This window comes from Bombus terrestris, chromosome 5, assembly GCF_910591885.1.
Source record: "Bombus terrestris chromosome 5, iyBomTerr1.2, whole genome shotgun sequence".
NCBI lineage: Eukaryota > Metazoa > Arthropoda > Insecta > Hymenoptera > Apidae > Bombus > Bombus terrestris.
In genome coordinates, this window is record NC_063273.1 from 6,677,216 (window position 1) to 6,701,462 (window position 24,247).

The 24,247-nt window shown below is 35.3% G+C and overlaps 3 protein-coding genes across 8 annotated transcripts in view; 1 reads left to right on the top strand and 2 right to left on the bottom strand.

Annotated features, from left to right (window-relative positions):
• Positions 1-2,923, bottom strand: part of LOC100651835 (tubulin polyglutamylase TTLL5) — a 36,425-nt gene extending 33,502 nt beyond the window's left edge. For all 3 annotated transcript variants that reach the window (XM_012308619.3, XM_003395518.4, XM_012308617.3), the window contains exon 1: positions 2,765-2,923. The gene's annotated coding sequence lies outside the window, so the exon portion shown is untranslated. The remainder of the gene's footprint in view (positions 1-2,764) is intronic.
• A 202-nt stretch (positions 2,924-3,125) lies between these two features.
• LOC100652072 (molybdopterin synthase catalytic subunit) lies at positions 3,126-9,825 on the bottom strand. Of its 2 annotated transcripts, none has more exons than XM_003395520.4 (9): positions 9,688-9,825; positions 5,119-5,518; positions 4,877-5,023; positions 4,505-4,808; positions 3,987-4,224; positions 3,801-3,886; positions 3,489-3,736; positions 3,355-3,408; positions 3,126-3,285 (listed from the first exon to the last, which is right to left on the bottom strand). In XM_003395520.4, the coding sequence occupies exons 3-9, from the start codon at positions 5,015-5,017 to the stop codon at positions 3,214-3,216; spliced, it is 1,143 nt and encodes a 380-aa protein (XP_003395568.1). In that variant the 5' UTR covers positions 5,018-5,023; positions 5,119-5,518; positions 9,688-9,825; the 3' UTR covers positions 3,126-3,213. The 2 variants fall into 2 exon arrangements, with proteins under 2 accessions (XP_003395568.1, XP_020718925.1); XM_020863266.2 differs by lacking the exon at positions 9,688-9,825 and adding an exon at positions 5,955-7,768.
• LOC100651952 (RNA-binding protein Pasilla) lies at positions 9,199-23,319 on the top strand. 3 transcript variants are annotated; one of them, XM_012308612.3, is made up of 6 exons: positions 9,200-9,583; positions 11,242-11,388; positions 11,474-11,631; positions 11,891-12,242; positions 12,334-12,788; positions 12,859-13,052. In XM_012308612.3, the coding sequence occupies exons 1-6, from the start codon at positions 9,466-9,468 to the stop codon at positions 12,865-12,867; spliced, it is 1,239 nt and encodes a 412-aa protein (XP_012164002.1). In that variant the 5' UTR covers positions 9,200-9,465; the 3' UTR covers positions 12,868-13,052. The 3 variants fall into 3 exon arrangements, with proteins under 3 accessions (XP_003395567.1, XP_012164002.1, XP_012164001.1); XM_003395519.4 differs by having other exon boundaries at positions 9,199-9,583; positions 12,334-23,319; XM_012308611.3 differs by lacking the exon at positions 9,200-9,583 and adding an exon at positions 10,433-10,570 and having other exon boundaries at positions 12,334-23,319.
• Positions 23,320-24,247: the final 928 nt, after the last annotated feature.

The window sequence follows — 24,247 nt, forward strand, 5'->3', positions numbered from 1 at the left end:
TATCTAATTGCGAGTGTGGAACGGTTTCGCGTGGAAATGCAAGAAAAAGTAAATCAACTTATCGCGACGAAAGGAAAAATAAAAGTGAACCCTCTTTCTCTCTCGTTCTCTCGTCTTTCGCATCAGAGAATCAGTGCCAAAAAGAAATCTTTAATCGTTGCAAACTGCTCGTTATGCCTTCTGTTTCTATGCTAGCTACGTTTATTGAAATTCAGTTTACATCAACTAGGTGGAACGCGTTACGCCACTTGTACGTTCTCGCAAGCCATGATTAAGAGAAATCATGCTCCCTATTACCCTATAGAATAGCCGCTCTCTATATAAACGAAAAACTCTGCATGCTATCGGCCTACTCGTTAAAATGAGCTTAAAACGGCATCGTCTTGGCCCAATGAGCGACAACAAATCGTTATGCAGAAAACTATATACCTCTACGTCAGCGTCGTTAAGCCTTATATACAATACATAAAATACATACATAGAATACAGGTATGTCTTGAATTCTATGAACAATTCTCGATGTACGTTTTGGAAATTTACAAGAATATGAAAGGGACGATATACCTAGAGGTGTATAATCGAGGAAGAAAGACACGGTAAACCGAATTCCCTTAAGCAGTTAAGGTAAAGGTAAACGAGGTGCCGTGCTGCTTCAGGCCAATTTACTTTTGTCGTTGCGAAATCTTGGCAGAACAACTAGCTGCATTGGTATACGTCAAAGTGGCGGAAATTTTCCATCGTCTTCCGTCTACGAGTAAATCGCTTAAAAGCTATGGCAATTGTTTCCTTTCGATTTGATATAGAAATGCGAACGGTTTCGGCATTCAACTTTTTGCGCAATAAAAATCTTTGTAGGACAATCGACTAGCATTTGTAAGACGATTTCGTAATGCAACGAAACTTTTTAAAACTCTCGCCCTCTGCCTCTCTCTCTCTCTCTCACTAAGAATTTCGTTCCCTTCCCTTGTCCATCCTTTAGCGATGAAATCAACGCGAAAAAATAATTGTCACGTTATCGATATCGTCGTAGACTTCCGTATTTTTTGGGTCATCTTCAATTTCGGCCATTATCTCTTTCCATCGCTGTCGAATTTCTTAAGTTTAAGATACAAAAGAATCAAAGGATTTACAGCAACAAAGAAAGAAGTTGCAATATCTAAATTTTATTTATCGGAATAGAAAGAAAGATAAAATATACGATACATTTTGCATCCGGAAGTGCAGAAATTTATTACTAGAAATATTAGATAAACCACGAGTTAAGTAGCGCGTTTAAAAAAGTGATTTGATTTTTATCGATTTCAAGTTGGCTTTATTGGTTTACTGAAATTACTAGAAAATGAAGCTGCCTTCTGCGATTGCAACAATCCCTTCGATTGTTATCGATATGCCACAGAACGGATCTCTTTCATGCAACACGATTTCCATCAATTCGCAGTTACACAAATAACAAGCGAAATAAAACCTTGTTGCGCGCAAACGATCGTTTCGCGACGTTTCGCTTCAATTAGAATCGCTTAACTGCACGAACAGAGATTAGCCTATTCTCTAATGGCGAATATTCGTCAAGATTCGTCAGACGCCTAACTCGACACGCGTTTGTCGTTTCAATCGGTTGTAAACGTAACCGACGGTGGTTTCGCGAAGGGTTTCCTCGCGGCGAATACACTCAATTGTGTCAGTTGTTTTCTGACAACCAAAAAGAGGGAAAAGAACGTGATAGAACATTAGTAACGTTGCCTCGGTAATACGGAGTTTCACCATTCCGAATTATGTTCTTTCTGTTCTGGTTACGACGCCGACACGATTTTCTCTTTTAACTATTGCACACTAGCGATTGAAGATAGGGCTGTTGCCAATGTGTACATCTCATCTTAATCATATTCCTTACGCTATTAATGCAACACGATAGAAACGGCACGCGCACTATAGATTTAAAAGCACGTCAGACAAAGTACAGATATAAAGACTCGATGCGTCACTGTCTTGGGAAAAGATTTTTCTTCGAATCGAGATTTGAGTTTATATTTATTTGATGTATGATAGTTTAGAAAGATTTCCATGTATACTTTCTTCTTTTATACAAGACCCTCGAATTTGACAAATGCGTTTGATTTATTTCCGCCATTTAATAATTCAACGTTATTGCTATGTTTCAAAAATCTAGTTATTTGTTTCAGAAGTAAATAGACTATAATTTATTTACAGTACGATCGTTAATAACTTCAAAGTTCCAGGTAGAAATGTATCGCCTTATTTCGACAAAATTTACGAAAATTATTAAAAGAAACCCATGTGATAGGACGAAAATAGATCGGCGTAAAAATAAACGATACTTTCGGATAGGGAAAAGGAAAGAAGCGGGTATCGTTGTTTGAAATTTAAACATTACATATCGTAATGTTTAATGTCGATATTGCATATAATAAGGTGAAGAATTATTCTGCAGCTCCAAAAATCCCCAAGATGGCCAAAAATCAAAAATTCATTGAAAACTAAGAACACTCGTTATCCTATTTGCGATTTGTTCGATTTAATATCGTCGGTCGACTTAACAATATGTAATGGATACGAAACGAAGAAACACTTATGTCAAAATAAACAGGATCGGACGAAAACAAAAAATATAAAACCGACCAATGGTCCATAAACTCAGCTGAGAGGAAAAAGGATGCTTGTCACCCTGGCAGACGACGTGCTGGCCGCGTGCTCGACAAACACTATAAGATACGTGTATTTAAAAATATTGTATGACAGTACTCACTAGCATTCGTAAGGACGGCTACTTTTCGATGAACTTCTGTATGAATAACACATTACTATCAACGATTCACTTCAAATTATATCGGGATAAAGAGAAAACTTCGACAAACCGCAGCCATACCGTATGGCAGCACGACGAAGACTGCCTCTATCAACCGAAACACGAACTAATGTAAGTACATGCTCGAACAGAAGTTTCCACCTGATCGAAAAGTGTAGCCCCGCCTTTCGACCTGCCTGTACTTAAGGATTGGACATAGAATTTTGGTATATAATGTAATGGCGTAAATGTAATGATCTATAATATTGATTAATATTGGTCATTTGCTATATCATAACAATGAAAATGAAATTACTACAAATTTCCTATACTTATGATATATTATTTATTTTGAAAAATTTAGCTATGTATAAATAAGTGGTCAGTCTTCAACAATTTTTTATGAGAGATCATTTCGTTCTTTTGGCATATTTGTCTTCTAATTCGTGCAGTTTAGAATCAAGTTCTGCCATAGAATATGTCTGAAACGTTTTTTTTATAATGAGTAGTTTTTGGAAATTAAATTATATGACTTAAAAGATATCACTTACCCTTTTCCGGACTGGTTTAAATGTTCCTTTGAGGTTGTTCATATCTTCTGCTTTCTGCAAACAATAATTAATGTTGGAGAATCAATAACACTGAACGTTAAATCGAATTTAATATTATTTCATTAAACTTTTACCCAAAGATCTTTGTATTCAGGAGATATGCCTTCTAAGTATAATATTCGATCTTCGATATTTTTCAGTCTTTCATATACATCTTTGGGAACAGGTCGATTTATTCCAAGAATTTTTTCGGTGGTTGAGATTCTTTCATCCAATACGGACGAATAATTATTATTTGTTTGGGTCGATCCCGACATCGTAGCTTTATGTAAAGCATGTTGATCGACTGTTTGAGGTCCCCAAGCATTGAGTACTCTATGTACTATAAAAATTTATGTTTAAATATTTCATCATTTATGAGTACAAGGATTACTACCTTGACCTACCTTTAACATGACTTTTAGAATCTTTTCTCCTAATAAGAATGGCATCTACTCTCGCGCATGAATTATCATTCTCATCATTTTGATCCCTATAATATAATATCATAAAATATCATAATATCATTAAATTACAATTATCGTAAATCGTTTAGTATTACGTGTCTTTTCGTGAATGTCTTATTAACTAACCTTTGGCAACAAAATTCTTGTACATTAACGATGTTTACTTGTTGACGTTTTCTTTCAATGAAAGACAATATTCTGTGATTCAGTTCAGCCGGGGTAGCACGAATCTGAACAAGATTTGGATCAATTATTACATCATCCTCTTCTTTTTCTACTTCTTCATCGTCATATTCTATTACAGTTTCTACTGTGTCATTTACTGTAATATTTTCTGATTCTTCTACATCAATCATATCATGAACTACACAAAAAACATAGTCACAAAATGGGTTAATGGTTGTAAAATCATAAAACTATGATTAACGATTTGTTAATATTCACATATATTTACTATTAAATCTTTTTCAAATTTTTTACCATTCTACAATATATTACATAAATATAATATATATTAATTTTATATAACTGAATAGATACATTTAAAATTTCGTAAAATTATGTAATTGTACTCAATGATTTCTATATATTACAATTCTCTGTCTTTCTATAAAATTAAGGTATCGTATAAAAATATTATTTACTATTTGACCAGGTACACTCCTTATTTTCTTTCCATTGAACTTCTTGAGTATCATATACCTCTTTCTTCCAAATTGGAACTGATGCTTTCAATGAATTAATAGCATATTCAATAGCTTTTAATGATTCTTCCCTATGAGGAGAAGAAATAGCAATTACCACGCTTGCTTTGGATACTGGTACCTCCCCTAGGCGATGATATATAGCAATGTGATAAACATTCCATTGAGAACGAATTTTTGAACATATGTTTTTCATTTCTTTTAAAGCCATTGGTTCGTATGCTTCATACTCCAATCTTAAAACCTTGAAGTCATAAGTATATGAGTAAACATATCTTTACATTTGTAATTACAATTTCAATGGATAAATACCTTCTTATTATCAAAATTGTCACGAGTAATGCCAACAAAACTTGATACAGCCCCACAATTAGGAGCTGTTACTAAATCAATTATGTGTCCAACATTTAACTCTTCTTGTTGCAATTTGACGATATCTTTTGCAGTACTCATTTTAACCTAAAAATACCGCATTCATATTGTAAGACATTTTATTATTAATTCATAATGACGTATTAGCTGATTAAAATATTCATATTAGAAACAAGACAAACCTCCACTAAGTGGTGGAATAACAGCAACTACGTCTTTTTCTGAAAGTACTAGTGTTGTATCTGAAGCAACAAATTCTTCATTCACTGCTAAGATTGATGTATCACGAATGCTTTCTAATTTAAATTGGCTTATTATTTTATCTAATAAGTCAACGTATGATAATTTTTGAGGAACAGTAATGTAACATTCTTTTTTTCCCGTTAACTCTCTTGCTTTGGCAAAAAAATAAACCTTCACTTGTATTTCAGCAACACTGTCATCCATTACGAAGTACATGCACACAATAGCAGCACAAACTCGCAAAATACTTCAGCATTTTTATCGCAAGACATATAATTATTAAGATATCGAATCAAGTTATATAATTAAATAATCATCCAAAGATAATAGATCCGTTATCTGAAACTCAGAACAAGGTTATATTTTTCTTGAACTGCATCATCTTGGACTACATTAATCAAACTAGTGTCCATGTGTGTTGTGGAAAACATTAAAAAATTTTAGTAATAAAATTAATAAAAAGTCACAAATAGAAATAAACAAACATCTTAGCTGATATTGTTAAATGTTTTAATACTTCTTATAATAAATTACACACTTGACTGCGCTATAAGCATATAGTCTAAACCATTCACTTTTAAGCGGTAGAATATAAAATAATTGAATTTGTTATTGTAGTCAAAATAAAAACATATTTACGAATGCGAATTATCATTTTTGATATAAAAAAAAAATGATATGACTCGTAAGTACACTATACTTATATATATATATATATTACAACTTCCAAAAAACTTGATAGAACGAAGGTATTCTATAGATCGACTTCAAGTACCTTGTATGATATTAAGGTCAACCGAGAAATGAGGTCAACGTAGCAAGGAATCGTACTGTTCCGCTTGCATAATATTCGATGCACAAGAACTAATACATATATTTGTTGAATTATTTCTACAACTCATATTTAGGGAATATGTTAATCAAGGATTACTTATTTTGTTGAATATTTTGTAAAAATTGTAATAATCTAAATATAATCGAGAATTTCAGAATATGTGGAAATCTAATCTGGTAGTTATTAGAGATGAGAAACTTTATAGAATGCAGAAGTAGCTATTTTATAAGTAATGTATTAACAGCGGTGACGATGTGTCAGTAAGCAATAACCTTGGATAAGCATTTAAATGTATGCATCGCGCGTGCAGCACAATGTGCGCGCACGCTTAAGTATAGATGGACAGCCTGCTAACCTAAAGTCTAAAAGAGTGCAGGGATCTAGCTCATTCACTCGAGTTGCTGTGGAACAAGGACAATACATTAAAGGAACTTATTCCTTTAACAGTTAAGTAACGCTCCTAAGACTTACTTAAGCGTCACAATCGAAAATCACATAACACGATAAACCGGTTATAGCAATAGTTATACATATGTTTATTTAGAGATGCTACCTCATCCGAACGCTGGATATGTGACGTAATAAGGGAAAAAATTCCATGAGTGTTACTTAACGTGATCAGTTTTAAAGGATCAAACTTTTCGATTTTGGGGTAGAAAAATTATTATTGAAATTCTTTAATCAGTTTTTGTAATTAACGTAATGAATAATGCAACCAAAATAAATACACAATTAGCTTCGCGTTTGGTAATGCAATTATGGATATAACAATGTAACTATTGTAATGTATATTTCACGTAGAAGTTTAGAATGATTTAGTAGCGAAACATACGGTGTGTCGTATGAGAGAGAAGTGCAATCGAGCGAGGTCGTACAGTGATTATATATTGAGTAACGCTACTAGTGCTACTAGTCCCATCGCTCGAAAAATTCATGACAACATATGTGTTACATGCACCTACATAATTGGATCGGAGGGACAGTTGTGAGAGTCATACACGCGAACACAACAACCAACGTGTTCGCGCCTTTAGTTAAAGCAAATAGAAGAAGCCGAACAGGAGTATCACGAGAGACAGACAAATTTCATTTCATTTCATTTCTGATGATATAACAGATGATATAAAGATCCTGAAATGCAATCGTGTGCGCGTGTGTCCAAACGTAGTTTTGATTATCAGGTGAAGGTTTAAGTAGTAGCCAGGAGCCACCTCGTGGCTTAAGAACAACATTTTCAAAGGAAGAATAATCCCGCGATTCACGAATTGTCGCTCTTGTCGTTTCAACGATGAGCTGATTCACAACTAGTAACAGCATTGCGACACGCGACTATGACTGAAAGCCTCTGTGTATATAGCATTGTTCACTCATGGATTTATACGATTAGTTTGTAATGCGAAATAAATTTTTATCTACGTATTTACGTATCGTCTGATATCGCTGCAACTTTGAACTTTGCCTCTCTTGATAATGAATCGTTTTAGTTGAAAAGAAAAAAGGGAATATGTATTTTTGAAAAGCAATTTTTTAAGGGGAATCGTTTTAGATACGATTTACAGTGTGCCAGCAATGCCGTTTCAGTCACATGTGCGCGCAATCGGTATTAGAAAACAATACCCACGAGTTCCAACGATGACTGCATTGTTTCTGCCCATTGCAAAAAATCTATTATGGTATAATGGATGTTATTTTGATCATGCATATTGATAATGTAATAACATTGTCAGTCTCTTCCGTTTTAATATATGTCGATAAAATATCGTGATTTTTTTTTAAATTATTCATGTAGAATAATAACAACAACAGTGATATTTTTTAATCGATTATTTTCGTAAATTATTTACTTAAATCTCTACTGCGAAATTTAAAATAACATGAATTATATTTTTGAACATGTAATTCATTACAAACCCATAGGGCACACTATCTTCGTTGTTTTCTTAGATAAGACTCTGAAAAGTACCTCTTTCTTCAGACTTTAACCATATTAACGGATAAGAATACTATTAACGAACAGATGCATGTACATTACGTACACGTATACGTGATATATCCTATGATTTCACTTTCAAAGAAAAATGGCTGTTTCCCTTTCGACTGACTAGATGTAACGGATCCCATTATTTCCATATCTTAAAGTCAATGACTGTTTCGACAAACAGAAAGTTTGTCCCAAAGGTATGCGACGTTATACATCGACTTCAATTCATCATCAAAATTCATAAATATTCTCAATAATTAATCCATATTTGAATAATAAACCGAATCAATATGCGATACCATAATAGCATCTATATTCGTTGATAAAAATTGATCTAAACATCATGCATGATCGTGATAAGCGACTATGATCGTAGTTTTGAAATCATCGCTAGGAAATCAAATGCATCTTATTCACTTGCACATGAACTATGATGTCATACTGCAGTGCGCACCAACAAGATTAACGTCCTTGACAGGAAAAATATTTTTATGATATAGACGGTTTTCTCTTAATAGGAACAATATCTTTTAAAATAGCGGATTAAATACATGAAATTCAAATTAGTACCGTTTACGACATCCTCGCATTACTTATAGATACATACGATAAATGCAACATGCCACGGTAAGTCGCAACTGTAACTGTATGATGGTTAGCAGTAAAATCAATCGATAGCGATTCGTTCAGCTAACTCTGATTCACGGTAGATCGGTCGTGATACGTATTAGAAACTATTAACACGCTTGTGACGAAATGTTAAATCGGTCAGATGAGTTTATAAAGGTTGGGAAGAAATACAATAAATTATGTAATATAATGTTACATTGTTATTATCAACAGAAGAAGCGAAGTTAAATCAACGAGACTACACTTTGAAATTAATAAGAAGTATAAAGTGAGAGACGAGCGTATAAATGCGTGTTTGTCGTAACGATGGAATTTTTGGTTAAAAGATGGAAGAGTATATGCATGAATGCATAAGGGCCCGAAATAAGACGCCCCTGGTGTACGTTGAACAGTACGTCCCTGCAGAACGGAGCCCGCGAGGGCTAGTTAGAAGAAGAGAGTCTAACTGGTGATCCGAAGTGGTACAAGAGCGAGGGAGACAGAGTGAGCGAGAGAGGAACGAGAGGGCCGAGGCACACACCATCGAGTATCAACCAGCTGGTTGGCAAGGCAGCCGCGAGCAGTCGCCAGTGAGACGCGGTACCCCGCGAGGGCTTTCGTCGTTTGTTCGTTCGTCTATACGTGTGTCTATATGTCCGTCATCTCCCTTCCGCTTAAACCTATCGTGGTCGTGCGTACGTTCATTCGTTCGTCCGGTCCGTGTGTGGTGCGTCTCCCTTCGCTTGCTTTGAACGACACTTGCCACCGGTCGCGACTATCGTCTCTGTGTCAAAGTACATCTCTCTCTTACTCTACCTCTCTCTCCTCGTTTCTCTTGGCGTGCCCGACCGAAAAGACAAGATGGCTGCCGACTCAGGAATGGAGACGTGTCCCTCCCCGGAGATTGCAGACTCCAGGAAGCGGCCGCTTGATTGTGACGCGGAAAATGGCGCGACGAAGAGGTCTCATTACGGATCAGGTATTTTAATTGCGCGTTGTCAATCATTTTTATCGACTGTCGCGGTCTAAGCTTCCCTACGCACCTTCACCAATCTTCCTATACATACGATAAAGTACACTCACAATGATTTTCTCTCTCCTTCTCTCTCTTTCTCTCGCTCTCTCTTTTTTTCACTGTTCTCTCTCTTGCCTGCGATGCTCTTTACTCTCTCGCACGCCTTTGACAATCTTGTCGCTGGTGCTGCTGTTGACATAGCGATCGCTCGCTACGACCGTTCCCTTTCGTTTCCCACTTCGAAGCCTAGCGAACGTGTACACGGAGGCGAGAACGCGAACACGGTGCACCGCACAGCGGTTCGCGCATCCTCTCGTGCCACGTCTCCTTCTCTTTTTCCGTCTCTCATCTCCCCTATTTTCCCTATTTCTTCTCTAATTCCTTGTCTCGTATCGTAAGCGCTAACTCACGCAACACCTGTAACGGTGTTTTTACGCGTTGACGGTCATTTTATTATCGTCAACGTCACCATTGTCATTGTCGTTTTCGTCTTCGTTGTCGCCTCTCCCCTCCACCCTTCCCCCTATCATCGTAATCGTCAACATTGTCCTTATTTTCCTGTTCGTCTTCCTTATCGTTTTTGTCGTCGTCGACGTTGTCGTTGTGGCTGTCTCTGCTGTCATCGTGGTCGTCATCGTCGTCATTGTTCCTGCGTGGGCGGTTGTGCCTGTGAACGTCGTTAATGGAGAATCGCTGCTGCGGTGGCTGTCGATCACGGTCCGTGACTCTGCAACTTCGTCCCTGTCGCGCCCGTTTCATCGGACGTGCAACCGCTAAGTTCGCGGCAAGACTCGCTGGAAGTGACCTACACCTTGTTCCATCCGTACGCATATTGTGTACCTTTTCTCTGGCGTATTCTCGTAGTGCAGTGCCGCCGTTGTCGCGAAAGCGGCGTACTAAGGAACGCGCCTGCTACCCGTTGAGTGGCAGTTACTAGGATGTGGCGTATCGGTGAGTTGTCAGGCACACCGTTCCGCTGCCGAGGTTGCGGGTCAAGGTCGATGCGAACCGAGTGAGCGCACAGGGCTTCCATCTGTCAAACAGCTGTTTGCCTTCAACGCATCAAAACTTTGTGTCTTTCCGCATTGCACTTCCCTATCCTTCGTCCACCGATTACCCGACACTTTTTCGTGACTCGTGCTGCGTGCTCGTTGATATTGGTCTCCCTGCGCTCGCGTGCCCGTGAGTACGCATGATTTCGCGTTCCACCGATTTAGAAACCAATCAAAAGTCACAAGTTTGAACGCCAATCACAGTTTAACGTGTTAGTTTGGTGAAAAACATTCCAAAGTTGCACAAGAGCTACCTTTAGCTTTCAAGTTCAATATTGATGTTTCACTTTCGTTCGATTTTAATGAATTAGAAATTACTGTGATTTCCGTAAAAAAATTTGAAGTGCTTTCAATGTGTATATGTTTTGTAAAGATTGTGTTAAATTTGTATTTTTCTCTAACTGATTATACTAGTGTAATAAATATCATTTTTTACTGAATTCAATGTTTTAAAAATTGTAACTTTTCACCTTTTGTACTCTGTTATGTACTAATTTATAATTTATGTGTCTTCATACCATCTGTTGTTCGATTAATGTAATAATTTCTTTTTTTTTTATATATATATAGGGGGAGATGGAACATATCACCTCAAAGTATTGGTCCCCGGCGTGGCTGCTGGAGCAATCATTGGAAAAGGAGGGGATACAATTGCCCAATTACAAAAAGATACAGGAGCCAGGGTCAAAATGTCTAAATCCCACGATTTCTACCCAGGTAGACTGAAAATATTCCCTTATGCTGTATTTGTTAGTACAAGGTGGTATGACAGTCTTTGCATACAATTTTATGCGATGTACAGGAACAACAGAAAGAGTGTGTTTAATTACGGGTAGTTTAGAAGCTATAATGGCAGTTATGGACTTTATTATGGATAAAATTCGCGAGAAACCAGATCTCACATTAAAGACAACCGTTGACTTTGAATCAGGGAAAACTACTGCAGAGAGGGACAAACAGGTAAAAAGCTTTGTTTACACACGTATATGCTTTTTATGTATGTTTAGTATACCAGAATATTTATACATGTACATTTATCAGATATTAAACAGATATTGTGTCATTGAATTTGCTTTTGTTAATAGTGACCTACTTATTAACTGCTTTCGTATTAATTAGAAATGCACAACCAAAAGTGTTCTTGTCATATATCTATTGATTGCAATAAGGAAAGCTAACATTTTTTTATTTACATGTAATGTTTAATATAATATTTTAGGTAAAAATTTTGGTACCTAACAGCACTGCAGGCATGATAATAGGTAAAGCTGGAAATTACATTAAACAAATAAAAGAAGAATGTGGCTCGTACGTTCAAATAAGTCAGAAGGCAAAAGACGTGTCTTTGCAAGAAAGATGTATAACGGTAATTGGAGAGAAAGAGAATAACCGTAATGCATTAATGATGATATTAGCAAAAGTGGCAGATGATCCACATAGTGGAACATGTCCAAATGTTAGTTATGCCGATGTTAGTGGTCCTGTAGCTAATTACAATCCCACAGGCAGTCCTTATGCTCAAGCACCTACAAGCACTCCCACGTATACTTCTACGGCTGGCATCAATACAGGTAAGATTTCTAGTAACATAAAAAAACGTGTAATATAGTTCCAGGATTAAGGTATGATAGTTACTAAATTGTGACTTACGTTTGTTCACAGTGAGTCTCTTGAATGGTGCTGGATTAAGCTTGAACTTGAATTTAGGAGCTGCAATTACAGCAGGTACAGCACCAGTGACAACGCAATTGTTGGAACATATAAAACTAAATTTACGAACGGCAGGTTTTTCGGAACCTGCTGCTAGCGAAATTTTGTCTGCTATCGCTACACTTGCTAAATATAATCTTCTCGGAATGGGAATCGGAATGCCTTCTAGTATGGGTTACCTTGGAAATCCTATGGATAGCACTACAACAGCAAATGGTTCGAATAACAATGGCGGCGTATTTGGGCCAATTGGAACAGTTCCTGCTCTTGGATCTACGTCTCCCACACCACGTAATACACTTGACAGATACGAGCCTTTTGATCCATTCAGACAAAACAACACAGCTGCCAGTGCTATTCATCTAAACAACAATTCGTTTGGCCTTGGCACTAACCAGTTATCACTTGTAAGTAAGAGTCCTACACAGGTAGACGCCAACAACAAGGAGACCAAGAAAGTAGACATAGAAATTGCAGAGGTTATAGTGGGAGCTATTCTGGGACCCGGTGGTCGTGCCCTCATTGAGATTCAGCACCTAAGTGGCGCCAACATACAAATCTCTAAGAAGGGCATGTTCGCTCCTGGTACCAGGAACCGCATAGTGACTATCACGGGTTATCCTAATGCAATCGGCACTGCTCAATATTTAATTGAGCAGAGGATCAGTGAAGAGGAAGCAAAACGAGCACGTCAGAATGCCCTCGCCAATATGATCCATTGATTTCAAGTACAGCACTTTTGTTCATCCCCATTATTGAGCTCCGTTATTCATCTTTTCACATCTTGAGGTGATGCTGCGGTAGCTCTCTCTTCCCTTCTTGAAACACTCGTCCACTACCACCTACCACCCGTTGTCATCTATCGCTACATCACTATAGCGCTTGCATTCTCACATCACTGTTCATGCATCCATCATGATTCGTCAACATTTATCTATCTTTTAAGATTATTATGATATATAAATATTATATGTTAAATGATAACTACTACAATTGTTCTGTGATACACCACGTTACGGGACTTTATCACAAATAATACACGTACCACATCAGAGTTACATAATATATCTAGTTGTATGGTATAGGATATTGAAAGAAGGCATGATGAAATTATGATTACATTAGAAACGAAATGGCACAATTTGGCCATAGTTGTTCTTGGAAGGTCAAGACGACAATGTTACATGGGTAATTGTTTCGTTTCATAAAAATAAATCTATTTTTTCTTTTTTTTTTTTTTTTTTTTGTATAGGAGCATAATCTTAGTACTAATATGAAAGATATTTTTAGTTAGAAGGTCATACAGAACTCACAAATTGAATGACTTCGATCTGAGGATTTAGTATTTTAATGTGTATCGTGCAGATCAAATTATATTCACTTCCATAAAATGATGTTGCAAATTATTGTATTGAACTGTTCCTTGAGCTATGAAATGATTAGGCCGATTGAACGATTAACATGCTATATGAGCAAGATTTCTTGAGTACAGAGTAATACCTTGGCAAAACCAAAGATCTTACATATGTAAAGCAGAAATAACTTGGCTGGAGGATAAATATACATACAAAGGGAGAGCTATTCTATGTATAAACATATATTTATATATTTACAATGCTGGCTGGTCCAGTTAAATGAATAACATAATACTTTATTGCCAAGTTTTATTCTGAATCCCAAAGTCTTTATTTCTCAAAATCTTCATCAAATTATATCTTATAGTATTTAGATTAATGTACCCAGAAGTATATAAACATCAAGTCTCATTCTTCCTTACTCATACCTTAGGAACAGAGGATTCATTATATTAGCGTGCTAAGATAAGAATTACTCGATTCATCACTGAATCAAAAAGATCCTCTCAAGTAACATTTTAGTATGGTTAACATGCGTTGTACATTAAAACTTTTGTCTAATTATTTTTAGTTTCAAGGTATATCAGTTGAATACAATTTGAGTTAATGAGATACATTTCATGACACTTTGCAAAGCAAAAGCTGTGACATAGAAATTTGTTTTTGTCATTCCTTTATATTATAGCAGCATGAATATAATTATTTTTGTCATGTAGAGATATTTATATTTATATACATCTGTTTTCAATAGTTTAATCGTGAAATATTTTTTGAGCAAAATATTCCATTCGCTAGTGCTTTCAATTCTTTTCTATGCAATGATTAATGTATTCTGATGAAAATACAGCAAATTAAGGTTTCTACATACATACATATATACATACATACATACGTACGTACAGTTTTATGTAAAAAGTGTCTGTCATGGTCAGCAGTCATGTCATACATCCTTGGGTTCTGTATGATACTGCTTTATGTGGAATTCTATTTAAGACAACCAAATCTTTGACAGATTTTTAACAACTGCACCTTGACACTGAATCAAATCTTTAGATAGGGAATGGATTTTAGCTAGAAACTTCGTTTATGTTGATAATAATTATCAATATTATAAACAAAAGAGCAAACAGCTTATATTTCATTGCTAGATAAGAAAGAGGATACAGCATCTACTAATAACGGACGTTTCAAATCATTGTTTTTTGGGGGGGGGGTAGGTATTAGGAAAGGGTGATATAAGGGATAGGCAGTAATCAATAATGGGTTTAGTTAAAGTATCTGAAAACGTTAGCTGTAGCGTCAAATGAAATATATAAGTGTACATGAGTACAATTCATAGCTGGAGACGCTGGCTCACCACTCTTTAAAAATAACTTGTATATTCATAAATATCGCATAACACGAGTAATAATATATTACACACAGAGAGAAAAAGAGTAAATATATATATTATATATTATATTATATATATAATATATATATGTATATAAAAGATGCATCTATATATACATGAAAAGTTCGAATTAGATTATTAAATAAAAGAGAATTCATATTATCTAAAATATAAATGACATATATGTGTATATGTATATGTATATATGTATACACATATATATTCTATATATATATACATATATAAATATAATATATAAAAGATATAATATAAGTAATGAAATGATATTATAAACATTGTTGACAAAATATTTGCGTCCGCGTACGTAAAACATGATTTTATGTTTATTCATAAATTGTATGTGAACTATTGATTAAACTTCACTGTGTTGCCCAAATACATTGAGAAAGAAGTCACAGATACGATAAAGATGCAAACTATTGTTAGATTGCTGTAGATAGATCTATTTGAAAAAAAAAAACTTTAATAGAACATGTTACAAACGTCACGTGTACCATTAACTTAATTTATAAATCACTTTATTTTAATATAGCCATTGCGCTATTAATATTAATGGCAGCATAATATTTCTCTATTGCATCCGTATATGCAGTACTTTTTCTTCGCTAATTATACGTATCATCACATTAGATCTATCATTGGCGGTTTCTTAATTTTATCCTATCGTCACTTTCTCTCTATCTCTATTTTATAATTCACACTTTTTCTGACTGCCGGTAGGCAGGTGTGTTCCAATTGATTTGGACAGGCCAAGATTTTCAAAGGGAAACAGATTTTATACCATTTTCATTTACACACATCGATTCGTACTTTTCTCATTTATGACTCTCATATGATTATTTGTACTAATGTATCTAAATCTAGTATTGCAGTGAACTTGTATAAGTAGATGAAGGAAACAAATTTTTCATTCGATTTTCGTCACAAGAATGTTGACATATTTTGTGCTTGTTACAAGTAACATCGATATTATTACAGTGAAGTGAAATAGACTTTTCTCACATAGAATATTTCTTCTGTAACTCTTTTTTTTTTTTCTTTTTTTATGTGTAGCATATATAAGCAACAAAACATGCGACGAATGATTGTATTCTGGTTGTCACGTTGAAAAAAAAAAAAAAACGAAAACATGCTTGATCATTTGAATATTTTATTACCAAAATTACAATGTTTCTAATATTATCGGTTACATAGGAGAATAATCCTTATAAAGGTTCCTTATGTCATTTCCTGTAATCGAAATCAAACAGCAATTATCATTTTTCGATTCGAACAGAGTCCGTACGTATGTGAAACTTGTAATATGCACATTAACGAAAAGAAACGGAAGGAAAAATAAGAACGAATAAGAACGTGTAAGTAAATCTCTTTCAAGTAAATCTCTATGACAAACAACTTGTAGGTAGCACGGGATAATTAGATTAGGTTACGGTTTTTCTCAGTAAACACATTCCTTAGTAGAACACATTATGTATAAGGATAGCTGTGATGAGGTTGAAATGAGTGAAAGAGAGAAAAGAAGGGAAAATAATTGGGTGAGAGGGAGATAGGTGTTTATCAGCTGCCAGTACGTGAAAATTGCCACGATACGTTGATGTATGTAGTGTGTAAATTCATAGAATTTATTTGTGCAGGGAAAAATAACTCGATGGCGAATAACGATTCATCAGCAAGGAGAAACGAGAAGACGTATCAGTTTTATTCTACGTGATAAAAAGATGATGTTGATGTTAAATGTTCAATTTTATGAGCATCGCATGTCGCAATATCCATTTTCCAATGTTATCGCTTGGAACGTTTGATAAGAAAGAAAAAAAAGAACTAACTCACTCTCCTTGCACCATCGGTAAGAAACGAAGCGATAAACATATTACAAGTTATAGTGATCAGCCAGTTTACTATTAGTATTTCCTTTAGCGGTTTATATGCATCTCTCTGTACAATATTAGTATTTTATAAATATCGTAAATGTTACGGGGCTACGGTTCGCATGTGTTCATCGGTTTAGAAGACGTATAACGTAATAGGGAAAGAAATTAAAATACATTGAATCGTAACTATTAACGGTCGATGCAGAAAATTCCATAGAGATAAACGTCCAACGGGGAAGAACGATCGTTCGTATACGTTTCTTCTGGATTGTTTCACGTTTACAGATACCTTTATAGGGTTCACCTTTATACGGTTGCATATTATTGCGTTAAATTTTATTGTTCGCGTGTTGGACGATTGTTGCTTGAAATAACGATACGAAAATACCTCCATGCAATGTGGCAAAAAGAAAAAAAAAAAAAAAAGAACAGTATTGGTTGGCCAGTCTATGTTACCTACGAGTTGTTTAACGAGAGGACATCGTTAGAGTAATTAAGCCGGCAGTCGCCACACATTTAGAAGAATCTTATTTCATATGACGCTTTGTTTTGTACAGTTTGAGATATATTTCATCCGATCATTCTCTAGGTAATGAAAAAGAAAAAAAAAAATTAACGATAATAAACATGGTGAACCACGGTGCCAGAGAATGGTTGTTGAGCTCCGTGGATAGTTGTACACGATTACTAAGTATAGATGTGTAGGTAGTGTCTTAAATCTCTTGTAAAAATCGTCATTACAGGTTCAACGTTTTAATCAATAAAAGGACTAATCGATAAAAGGACAAAAAAAAAAAGATATTTACAGAAATGGATAAAAAATGTATAATTATACTCTCGCACGTGGAGACGTAGTGTAGTAATCAGGGAAACTGTAGGAATTGCATTGATTCGCCTCAATTCTAATATGAACTATTGTTACAGTAACTATAATTAAATTTGACACACGTCGCCACGATGGTGTGGCTTGCGTGTCACGTTACTTGGCTGTGTGTGCTAGGCTACATCGTAATTCATGTTCCATCATCCATCACTCCACTCGCACAGACTCCATTTACCTGTATAGAACGGAAATAAATAGCGGAGGGGGGAGGGGGAAAGACAAATTAAAAAAAGGGGGGGGATTAGAGGAAGAGAGTAACGATGATTTATCATTAACTACATATGTAAATTAATATTCCGATACGAACGAAAGGGAAAGAAGGAAGGAACGAAAGATCGAACGAGGGATCGCTACATATTCGATAGCAGAGAAAACAAAAATGAAAAAATTCTTTCGCACGACATTTACACACTCCACCCAATCACTTTAGTGCCATATTGATATCCCATCAGCCACACTTGTTGACGTTTTGACGGTAGAACGTGTTGTTAAAGATGTGTATATTCTGCGACTATGCAGGCTGTTTTGAATAAAGTCGGAATACGTTTATTTCTCATTACGCATATATTAAATCGTTACAAAGTATTATGAAACACACCTGTATATGCTTATTTAGTTTCTGCAGTGTACAAAGAATCGTTTTACAGCTGTCGAGGGATTTTAATGTTGATTATCACGATGACGAGATAGAGCTTATATATATATATATATATCTATATATATATCTATACAATATATACACGTATATATTGTGTCGATCTATACGTATTGATTGAAAACTCTAAGTTCGAACTTCTTATTTTATAAAATAATATATTCATGCATATTCTACGAGGAATTAGAAATTTTGTAAAAAATGCAACAGTTTCTTGAACAGGAGCAATGCGTTTCGTTTGGAAATTGTTCTTGTTGTTGTCAAATCAGAGAGAAAGCTGACTTTCTTTTCTCCTATTGCCGGTCTGCGCTTGATGTTAGATTCGATACGTTCGGCGTTGAAACGCGTAGAATAAAAGTGAAGGATTATCGGACGAAAAAATCCTATGTAGAAGATATTTTCGTAGCACAAACCGCTTTTCTTTCGAGCCATTGTTTGTAAAGAAACGTTGCATTTGCACCCTTTAAGAATGTTATATTCTCGGAAGGTTCTTTTACTGCCACTTTTCGCAATCGTTCGCTATAATCAAAGGTATAAACGATAGAGCAAATTAACAATAGTCGAGGGAAATATAAAGAATTGATGTAAAGTGTAACGTTACATTAAGAAGTATTAATATACAGTAAGAGATACGATGATAGATGTCGAAGAAACGGTAAAAATATGAAACGTCGAGGATGAAGAAGTAATAATAATAATAATAATCGATTGCATTGCATTGATCGACAATATAGCAAAATTAATTATTTATAGGTAGAGAGGACAAAGATTAACGAGCTTTATCAACAATTGATAACATAAACGAATTGTCTTGACTTGTTCTTCGCCAGATGTTCCCACTTTAAACGCTGTTGTACGTGAAATTTTTAACTGCTCTGTGTATTGCACAACATTTGAACATTTGCAGCATCGATTGGTTCACTGGATATTTTTCTTTTTTCTTTCTTTTCTCGTTTTCGTTGAAGCTTCGCTTTTTGTTTTTTTTTCTTCCTCTCTCTCTCTCTTCTTTTTTTCTTTTCTTCTTGTTTCAATTCGCCGAACTTAAAATTTCACGATACACCTGCATTGCAATGCCCTTAAACGAGCAGAATAAGGAAGGAGTACACAACACAAAAAAAAAAAGAAAACAATACAAAGCGGATAAAAAGAAAATAACAAAGTGGCTGTAAATATTTTATATATAAAAAAGAAAAAGATATATATAGAGAAAGAGAGAGATCTATCTATTATAGGGATACGCGTGGAATTAAACGAAAAGAGGCTTTTATTTTTGTCTAAAAAATAAAAGATGGACGATAATCGAATATAGCGAGACGAGAATTATAATTGGACAAGTTCAAAGAAAAGATAAAATATCCCGACGTTAGTCGATTCTAGTGCATAGTATTTACCGATAAAGTATTAAATATCGCGCCCATCGACACGTAATACAAATTTCGATCATTCACGAGCCCGCACTGTGTCTTCTTCTGCGTAAATCGAGCAGATGCTAAATTCGCAGATCTCCGATATCGTCGTACAATTGAAAAATACGCCACTTACGAAGCGATGCAAAAAAGGGAAAAGAAGAAAAAGAAAGGAACAAAAGAAAAGTGAAGCTTTCTCTCCGCGTACATAGAAAAAGAAAAGAACAGAATGAGACGAGCCTCGTTAGTGTATTCAAAATAGCAATGCATACCGATAACTAAATCTCTACAAAAAAAAAAAAAGAAAAAAAAGAAGAAGAAGAAGAATCTTCTCATCGCGGATGGCCGAATGTCTGAGAAAAAGAGAAAAAAAAGAAAAAAAAATTATGATTCAGAATATCTAGACGCAGAGCGAATAGAACCGAGGAAGAATTTATTCGACAGATAAACTATTTAAAGAAAGAGTAGAAGAAAACAGATATAAATAACTAAATAAATGATAAAGAGAAAAAGAGCGAACAGTGGGCAACTTAATAAGAGAGCACATTTAAACGACTAGAAGATTCGTTAACGTGTAATTAAAAGGATTGTACAAAAGTGTATGTAATGTTATTTTATTGGAGGTGAGACTTAGAGTTAGACTGTTAATACACGGTATATTATTTTGGGTAAGCATATGTAAAGAAAAAGATTAAAAAAAAAAAAAAAAAGAAGAAGAAATAATGAAGAATAATAACGAAGAACTTGGATGAGAATCGTTATTGTTGAGGTAGAAGTAGCACATAGCAGCTCGGGGATTATAATGATGATGAGGATGAAGAAAAAAAAAAACTATTAAGTACCTTGTTGAATATAAGTAGATTAATAATCGCTAAGTCGCGAAGAAAAAAAAAAAAGTTGTGCACCGCGATGGTGCATGTGTGCACATTCATGTTCATTAACGACTTGTTGTCATTATACACACACGCACACATATACATACATACATACATTACATACACGCAGAGAGACACGCATACCCGTATACATATATGCATACACGTACAGAGGAACATTGTACACTTGTATAACGCGAAATGTTGCATGCCTATACACGCAAAAGAAAGATTTAAACAAAACGAAAAAAAAAAAAAAAATATGAAAATATATAATAGAGGGTTTCACGCGAAACGCAGTGCCGCGCGTTGTGCTTTCAAAGGATTGCATCCGAATTACGATGCCGGTTACATTAGATGAAATAAATAGCATTATCTTCCACGAACATTTTGAATTTCAAGAGCAGCTGGCTGCGAAAGAGGTACCATAGTAGAGATTCGTTCGTCACTGATGGAACACGATCACAAGTATTGTACCTTACATTCCTTTGGCTATAAAGTAATAGTAAGAACACGACGACCGTGTGCCTCGTGCGTTTCATGCATCGCGATCACCGAGAAATAAACGAGATAGCTGGGGGCGGGAGGGGGAAAAAGAAAAGAAGAAAATACGGCTAAATTGGCATTCGATCGATCGATGATAATCAAAAGGAAGGAAAGAAAGATCCGTTTCAATTCGATACGTGGCGCGCTTTGACCGGCCGATTTAATTGACGCACGTATTGCACGGTCGATCATACGTTTTTGTTCCGTTTTTTTTTTTCTTGTTTGTTCATTTCGTCAGGATATATATTAAAAAGAGGAAACGGTGCATAAAAAGAGCAGCGATCGAAATTGTATTTTTTAATATATATCTGTATGTATATATGTATATGTATATATTACGAGAACTCGCCTGATAGAAAAAGGGTACTGCGATTCAGCTTGAAAAGTTCGCGAGAAACTATAGTTAAATCTAACTATCACAAGAAAAAGAGAGAATCTCTATTATTATTATTATTATTATTATTATTATTATTATTATTATTATTATTATTATTATTATTATTATTATTATTATTAAAGGGTATAGCGTGTTCTCTTGAGATGAAAGATTATATATATATATGTATACATTTATATACATACCGATTGGCGAGTAAAACTCTCTGAACGGATAAGAAAAAAAAAAAAGAAAGAAGAAGAAGATAAGAGAAACTATAATAGGGCTGTTAATTATTGAGAATCATCTAAGCGATATATTAGAAAAGGGATATGCACGTGTTTGGATACGTGTGTCGATGCGCATCGATTGTCCGTGAAATGGATCGTACAAATAAACGATCCATTTGTAACATTGTTCTGTCACGGTCTTTTTTCCAAGAAAAAGAGACGAAAGTATAGAAGAAAACGAAAACAAAGAAAATAATAGGGAAATGTCGCGTGTAGCTCTGCATACGATAGTTCGGAAAAGAAGGACAGGAAACTAAGCATACGACGAGACACTTGTCCCTTGTGTTTTACGACTCCCTTCAGAACAAACGATTGTTATATTGTATCGAGCACAAAAAGCTGCGTTACTTTTTTCTATAATGTTACGTTCAATTGTATTTTCGCGAGAGGAAACGATTCTTTAACTTCGATTCTCACCTCGGATTTGAACGTTTCAAAAACGCTCCGCTTTTTCGACCTTGCCGAACCAGAAGCTATACCCTTTTCGATTTCGTTAGACCGATACGAACGGGCTAATTCGAAAACTAAACGAGCAGGCGAAAGTTGCGCCGATTAATCGTCGAGCTGTTCCCCACTCGAGTCGATAGAGAGGAGTGTTTTTCGTGTTTTCCCTATCGACGCGACGAGAATCCACTCGACGTTCTTTTTTTAATATTCTCCAATATTCTTGTTAATATTCCTTACGATTTCCAAAGAAATGATTTTAATCTGACGATTAGCGTGATTATTCGAGGCAAAATTCAAACGACCAGTCAACGATCGGGAAAAATCAAAATGAATCCGAGATGTGCGGATCGATAAACGCGACGACAAGCGAGCATGCATCACACGGCTTGTAAGCCTGAACACGAGAAAGAAGACAAAAATAGGTCTTTGTTTTTTTGATCGACGACGCGAAAATGATTACGTTTTTATTTGATAATTTTTGCTTGTTATTAAAAGTTTACGTGACCTCTTGGGCACCACACTATGATTGTTATTGATGAAGTATATATTATACTATATATACATATATATATATTTTATATATGTATATATAATTAGTTCACAGCATTTGAATTTACTCTAAATAATTACTTTACACTCTAATCACATTTATTTGCATCCATAAATTGTTATTCTTTCATCATCAGAGTTATTCCATTCAATGTTAAATAATTATAAATATTAAACATAATATATTAACTATTTTCACTCATGAGAAAGCATCGTTACCTGTATGACAAGTGACCATAAGAGCATAATAAACAATCGCTCATTAAATGCATTCTGTTGTTCTTCATTTCATGACCTGGCCACACACGTTCCATCCATCTACTCCATCGATCCATCCATCTGTCCATTCAGTGTCGCTGTATGATCGTCATACGCATTCTCTTGTCGTTTTTTTTTTTTTTTCTATCTCTTTCATTCACCAAAGACTGTTTCTCCGAGTATATATCGCAGAAGTTTCCACCGTAAAGGAAGAAAAAAAAAAGAAAAAAAAGAAAAAAAAAGAAACGTTCCTCGTCGATGGAACGTCTTTTCTTTTCCTCTTTCTCTCTTTATCTATTTACCGTTTCGTTTCCGATAACGGAGTCCAAATGAATTCAGTGCAATTGTAATTTTGTCGAAATTAGGAAGGTTCCCAATCGATTGATCGCGACACGCTCGTACTTTATTCGCGCGTCTCCCGTCTGACCGGACACGGTCTCGCTCCACTTTATGACTTACGACGAAGCCTTCCAAATTTTGATAGAAAGCTCACGAGAGATGAAAACACGCACTTGATTAAGTGGTAGCATGCGTACCTGTAAATACGATAATGTACAATTTACAATTTTACGCGACTAGTCTGTAAGTTCTTTTATATGTACATACACGAACGGGAGAAACAGGAAAAACAAAATGCGTTTGTATATGCGATGTCAAGTTCACGTGCATGTCTTGCCTCTGGTTTACTCCCGCCTTTCGTCACGGAGAACCGCGCGTTAAACCGGAGGAACGTGCGAGTAATTCCGTAGGTACAATATTTCCGAAGCATATATATCGAACGACGAAGAAGCGCAGACATACCGTTAAACTCGGATTAATAATTAATGTTATCGTCGTTCTATTGTACTCGTTCTAGCTATGTGTGTCGGTTCTATCGCGAACTTTGTTGTTGCTGTTGTTCTTGTTAAACGTATCTCACGTTCGGAATAGCATATCATTCG

Coding starts and splice junctions, on each gene's coding strand:
- LOC100652072 (XM_003395520.4), bottom strand. CDS start 5,017: ATGAGTACTGCAAAAGATATCGTCAAATTGCAACAAGAAGAGTTAAAT. Junction 3,887..3,986: donor CAAGAATTTTGTTGCCAAAG/GTTAGTTAATAA, acceptor ATTATATTATAG/GGATCAAAATGATGAGAATG. Junction 3,737..3,800: donor TTCTAAAAGTCATGTTAAAG/GTAGGTCAAGGT, acceptor AAATTTTTATAG/TACATAGAGTACTCAATGCT.
- LOC100651952 (XM_003395519.4), top strand. CDS start 9,466: ATGGCTGCCGACTCAGGAATGGAGACGTGTCCCTCCCCGGAGATTGCA. Junction 11,632..11,890: donor CTGCAGAGAGGGACAAACAG/GTAAAAAGCTTT, acceptor ATAATATTTTAG/GTAAAAATTTTGGTACCTAA. Junction 12,243..12,333: donor TACGGCTGGCATCAATACAG/GTAAGATTTCTA, acceptor GTTTGTTCACAG/TGAGTCTCTTGAATGGTGCT.